The sequence below is a fragment of the Camelina sativa genome, chromosome 17 (assembly GCF_000633955.1).
Source record: "Camelina sativa cultivar DH55 chromosome 17, Cs, whole genome shotgun sequence".
NCBI classification, from domain to species: Eukaryota; Viridiplantae; Streptophyta; class Magnoliopsida; order Brassicales; family Brassicaceae; genus Camelina; species Camelina sativa.
In genome coordinates, this window is record NC_025701.1 from 12840424 (window position 1) to 12846542 (window position 6119).

At 37.9% G+C, this 6119-nt stretch overlaps 1 protein-coding gene across 2 annotated transcripts in view; it reads left to right on the plus strand.

Annotated features, from left to right (window-relative positions):
* The window catches only part of LOC104756938 (mediator of RNA polymerase II transcription subunit 25), a 6700-nt gene continuing 2069 nt past the window's right edge, over window positions 1489-6119 (plus strand). The window contains exons 1-13 of one of the 2 annotated variants that reach the window (XM_010479604.2): window positions 1489-1810; window positions 2631-2661; window positions 2889-2952; window positions 3069-3199; window positions 3404-3607; window positions 3699-3764; window positions 3906-4122; window positions 4206-4273; window positions 4576-5376; window positions 5459-5512; window positions 5667-5695; window positions 5810-5878; window positions 5969-6053. In XM_010479604.2, the coding sequence (XP_010477906.1) occupies window positions 1704-1810; window positions 2631-2661; window positions 2889-2952; window positions 3069-3199; window positions 3404-3607; window positions 3699-3764; window positions 3906-4122; window positions 4206-4273; window positions 4576-5376; window positions 5459-5512; window positions 5667-5695; window positions 5810-5878; window positions 5969-6053 (1926 nt within the window). In that variant the 5' untranslated portion in view covers window positions 1489-1703. The remainder of the gene's footprint in view (window positions 1811-2630; window positions 2662-2888; window positions 2953-3068; window positions 3200-3403; window positions 3608-3698; window positions 3765-3905; window positions 4123-4205; window positions 4274-4575; window positions 5377-5458; window positions 5513-5666; window positions 5696-5809; window positions 5879-5968; window positions 6054-6119) is intronic. The other variant, XM_010479606.2, reaches the window with a different exon arrangement.

Here is a 6119-nt window from a genome sequence, read left to right on the forward strand (position 1 = left end):
AGTAGAATCTCGCCATTTTTTTTTTATATGCATTACTACTATACATGATCATCAACACCCAAAGTTTTTCATTATGTACATGATGCGAAAGACCACCAACATTCTTTTAGATAATAATTATCAGGTGAAAGTTGCTCGTTTGTGTTCTCTCACAAGCTCAAGTTTCTACAACATATTGTATGGCATTTCAGGATATGTTGCCAATTGCCCCCTGGTTACTATTGCTAGTTACTATGTCAACGAGAAGACCGACGTCTACAGCTTTGGAGCCGTCTTATATGACTCATCTGTTCCCAAAAAAGTCATTGACATCAACTACGACGAAATATGAAAGTAGATATTCCTGTCCACTAGATCAACACTGAAGACAAAAAATAAATCAGACAAGAGAAAAACTCGATAAAGAGAGATACAAACTTTTTAAAGGTAATGCGGCCCATGCCCAAGTTTTGGACCAATCTTAAACGGACTTCATAATGTTTATCATGGCCTTTATTTGTTTTAAGTTCGGACCAATTACAATGTGCATATGCAAAATGTTTTTTTTTTTGTTTTCTTTCTTAACAACACCTAAACTTTGATTACTTCAAGAGTTTACAAGACAAGCTGATATCGTTTGTTTTTGCAAGGGCATCCAGTTTCATGTTGGCTAGCCTTGGAATAAACTTACAAATAAAGTTCTTATTAAGACGGAAAATAGAAAGAAAAATATCCGACAAGATACCTTGACTTGATAATAATAGTCTAAGTAAACGTTGGTTGAGATAGCTTTTACAAAGACTTGATATTACTCAAAAACTCAAAAGAGAGAGAATAAAGTTGAGCAGAAGATGGCTTAAACATTTTTGCTACTAAAAGTAAAAAGACACGAACCCACTAAAGGTTGAGTGTTTTGAATGGGGAAACAAATCTTGAAGAGTGAAGATCCAGCTTTAGTCCGGCGGAATTTGACTCTATACAAAATGCTTATTTAAAAAAAGAAAATCTAAGAACGTTTGTCACCTGTGTAAGAAAAAAGTATGAAAAACTATACCAACCCACTAATTATAATGGTTTTTGATAAGATTATAATCTATCCCGGTTCTAATCAGAGTCAATCTGGTTGGTTTATCCCACCATTATATATATAGTACAAAATCAGCAAAACTTAGCTTTTGAGGACGTAAAAAACAAATTTACATGAACCAAATATGCTAATTTCCATTTTCTTTGCTCTGACTATTCTCTCGGATGGGATGAATCTCCCACACTATTCTTCACAAGAAAATCTGCATTAATTCCACAGATGGAATATGATTATTTCATAAAAGTTAAATAATCCAAATCAAATTAATATTTCATTCACCAATTTTAATTTATTTCCAAAAACTGCACACACACAAAAAAAGAAAAGTAAAAAAAAATTGAACCAAAAATTCGAACGACCAAGTCACATTTTGTATAAATCACATTTTCTATTTTGGAGTTTGGCCCAATCCCAAAATTTTTGTGTGTCAAATCTTCTCTTTTTTTTTTTTTTTTTTGGTTNTTTCTCTGCTGGGCGGAGAAGAAGAAGGAAAGAACACAAAGCGAATTCTCCAGGACAGGAGAGGAGAGATTGATTTTTATCGTTAAGCACTTAGGCTCATCATCACAATTCCAAGGCGAGAGAGAGAGAGAGAGAGAGAGTCTTTTGTTTTGATTTCACAACGCTTACTACTACTATGTCGTCGTCGGAGGTGAAACAGCTGATCGTCGTTGCTGAAGGTACCGCCGCGTTGGGTCCTTATTGGCAAACCATCGTCTCCGACTATCTCCACAAAATCATCAGGTTTTTTTTATCCCTCCCTATTCGAAGTTAGGGTTTAGTTGATTCCGTTCTCAAATCATGCCTTCATTTCAATTCTGATTAGATCGAAACCTCTCTGCTGCGATTTTTGTTGTTGTTGTTGTTGTTCATCGCGTTTGAGTGATGATTACTGTGTTTATTTTATTGATCTTTTCTTCATTTATTCCGAATTTTTGCTTCTGTGTTTCAGCAATCACTTAACCCTAACTTATGATCCCCCCTACATTCGTTTTGATTCTGTGTGAGGATCTTATATTCTAAAAGCTGGAGAATCTATGGTGATTAGTGATCCCATCAGAAGGTTTAAAGCTGGCTTTTTTTTTTTTAATAAGACAGTCAGAATAATAATCGCCTTTGACGGCTTCTCCTGATGGTTGGTTGAGTAACTAACAATAATGTTGTATTTACTTGTACATTTTCTATGGTTTGGATTAATTCTTTTTTGGTGGATATTGAGAACATAGGTTAGATCAGTGACTATTAAGCAGCAGCTTGTTGTCCTTGTTGAGAGGTCCATGGAGATCAAACTCTTTTGAAAATCTTGCGTACCTTAACCAAACTTTCAGATTAAACGGTCCACTTCAATTTTCTATTGGTTCCCTGCTTCTTGTTGCATTACATGCTCCCTTCTTTCTGAAATTAGTTTCTTTTTGTTTGAGTATGTTGAGACTTGTGAAAATATTTTTCCTGGATCGTGCACCACTTGAACTACTAAGATCGCTGCCTGTCATTTTTTTATATATATTTTTATGTCAAAGTTTCAATTACATCATCTGTTAATGCATTATTTGCGTTTGTCCAGGTCTTTTTGTGGCAGTGAGGTAAATGGAGAGGTACTGTATCCCACCCATCCTCGTTTTTGAGCAAACTCAAGTTTTCATTCTTGGGCAAACAATTATTCAATGTTTTTGAGCAAACTTGTATAAAGCAAATATTTTTGTACGTTAATTTAGTTAACAACTCAAATCATTGTGTCACAAAAAAATTAAGAGAGCTAGTAGATAGTTTGATATGTCTGATTCGATTGTTGATGAGTCTTTATATATCACTAAACTTGCAGAGGAACCCTGCTTCTACTGTTGAGCTATCACTGGTGATCTTCAATTCTCATGGCTCATACTGCGGTATGTATTGTGCTCCATTTTCGTGATGTCCAAATACAAACATTGTTTGGGTTCTTTTTCATGGTCCTGGTTATTCCGTTTACTTTGATTATGTTCTTATATTTCGTTCTTTCTAGCTTGCTTGGTACAACGGAGTGGCTGGACAAGAGATGTTGATATTTTCTTGCATTGGCTTTCGTCCATACAATTTGGTGGTGGTGGTTTCAATGAAGTTGCTACAGCCGAAGGGCTTGCCGAAGCATTGATGGTAGGAAACTTGATCTTTTGTCATCTGTGACACAACTAGAAATACATGTTGGACCTCTGTCCTTCAAGCCACTTTTGACTAATTTTACCATCCTAATGAAAATTTTCTTTTTCTTCCATGGCTGTCATTGTATATGGTGGTACTTCTGTCAGCGATATTTCGGATCCTTAAACCTCACAATTTTCTTCTGACTTCATGACACAGATGTTTCCTCCTCCTTCCGGCCAAGCTCAACCAAGTAATGATCTTAAAAGGCACTGTATCCTAATCACAGCCAGCAACCCTCACACATTGCCGACACCTGTATATCGTCCACGAGTGCAAAATGTGGAACGGAATGACAATGGTGATGCACAATCTGAAAGTCGTTTATCAGATGCTGAGACAGTTGCTTCATATTTTGCTAAGGTACTTTTTTTAATGATTTCCTCATGTAACACGACTTGCTACAATTACTCCTTTTAATTCGGAATCACTAACCTGCCATATTTCTGTGCAGTGTTCTGTTTCTTTGTCTGTTGTGTGTCCAAAGCAGCTTCCCAAGATTAGAGCACTATACAATGCGGTGAGACTGCGTGTCTATTTGCAATTCACTAGATGTGCAGTTATCATAACTGTTCTTTTGTCAGCTAGCTCTTCCAAAGGCTGTCTTTATTTTCAATGCTATAGACTGGTAAAAGTTTGTTCTATACTGTTATATATGCAGGGAAAGCTCAATCCACAAAGTGCGGACTTGTCAATGGATACGGTTAAAAACCCATTCTATCTTGTCCTGATCTCAGAGAATTTTGTGGAGGCACGTGCTGCCTTAAGTCATTCTGCTACAAATTTGCCACAGACCCAGAGTCCTGTGAAAGTGGACAGGGCCACTGTTGCTCCATCTCTTCCAGTCACTGGCCAACCTCCAGCTCCTGTGACATCAGGTTCTTCTACTGATAACAGCCAATTTTTAGTTCAACTATCTTGATTTCTCTATGTGAAGATCTAATTTTGTATGATTTTTCAGCCAATGGACCTATTTTGAATCGGCAACCAGTTTCTGTTGGACCAGTTCCAACTGCTACTGTGAAAGTTGTAAGTCTATTTGATCTTTTTAGTCAGTTGGAGGAGGTAGCTTTATTGGCAACTAACCCATGTTTGTTTTATACGAATTGTATACTAGATATAAACTGAAATGAATTGTAAGTTCATTCGATGGTGCTTGATAAGACATAACATATATTTTATATATTACTAAATTGATTTAGTATTAAGCTCATATGAATATCCCATTTAAAAGTTGATATAATATTATATACGCAATCAACTTATTAGATAACATAGCATCACAGAAGTATACAGAGCTTGTTAATTGGACTTTTGGGATTTAATTGCAGGAGCCTAGCACTGTAACTTCTATGGCACCAGTTCCAAGTTTTCCCCATATCCCGTCTGTTGCTCGGCCTGCTACACAAGCAATTCCTTCAATTCAAACATCTTCAGCATCACCAGTTTCCCAAGATATGGTCACCAACGCCGAGAATGCACCAGATATTAAGCCTGTGGTGGTGAGTGGAATGACGCCACCATTGCGTGCTGGTCCTTCTGGTGGAGCCAATGTAAATCTGCTTAATAATCTTTCTCAAGTGCGACAAGTCATGAGCTCTGCAGCTCTGGCAGGTGCAGCCTCCTCGGTTGGGCAAAGTGCGGTTGCAATGCATATGTCAAATATGATATCAACAGGAATGGCTACATCTTTGCCTCCTTCACAAACTGTGTTTTCATCTGGACAGCAGGGAATTGCTTCAATGGCTAGTTCGGGTGCACTAATGGGATCTGCACAAACAGGACAAAGCCCGGGTACTAATAATGCCTTTAGTCCTCAAACAACGTCAAACGTTACTTCAAACCTTGGTGTTTCACAACCGATGCAAGGGATGAGCCAAGGAAGTCATTCTGGACCACAAATGATGCAAGGTGGAATTTCCATGAACCAGAACATGATGAGTGGTCTCGGTCAAGGAAATGTCTCGTCTGGAACAGGGGGAATGATGCCTACTCCAGGAGTTGCCCAACAAACGCAATCAGCAATACAACAACTTGGTGGCAATAACAGTTCAGCTTCTAATATGCAGTTGTCACAGCCATCGTCTGGGGCTCTGCAGACTTCACAATCCAAATATGTAAAAGTCTGGGAGGTAATGTCATTTTACTTTGTCTTGCAATAGCGGTGGTCTTATGCTAACTGCTAACTTAACTTACATTTTCAAATTCATGTAGGGAAATTTATCTGGTCAAAGACAAGGGCAGCCTGTTCTTATCACCAGACTTGAGGTATGTTTAGGGGGACTGACTATGCATTTTTTTCCCCTTTGTGTCTTTTCGGGGATCACACGCTTGCTTAATGCTTAAAGCACACCTCCCTTTCCTATAGTTTTGTTTAGTTGCTCCTAATTAGATGAACGTCTTTTTTATTTTTATTTGACAGGGTTACCGAAGTGCTTCTGCCTCTGATACGTAAGTTCGAAACTGCTTCCTTATTAACCCTCGTCAAAGAGCAGTCTATCATTGAGGAATGATATGTTAGCTGCTAAAGTAAGTTTTGCTTTCTCTTTTTGTGCATCTCCCCAGGTTGGCAGCAAATTGGCCACCAACGATGCAGATTGTTCGTCTCATATCCCAGGATCATATGAATAACAAGTAATGTCTTCTTGCTTTAGCCTATTCCAACTGGGTCATGGGTGGATGTTGTTTTCGTGCCACTAATTGTTTTACCTGACATTGCATCAGGCAATATGTTGGCAAAGCTGACTTCCTTGTGTTTCGGGCCATGAGTCAACATGGGTTCTTAGGACAACTTCAGGATAAGAAGCTTGTGAGTATTGTTCAAAATTTATAACAAATGTTGAACTGCATCTGTAAACTTTTTCTGCATGAACTA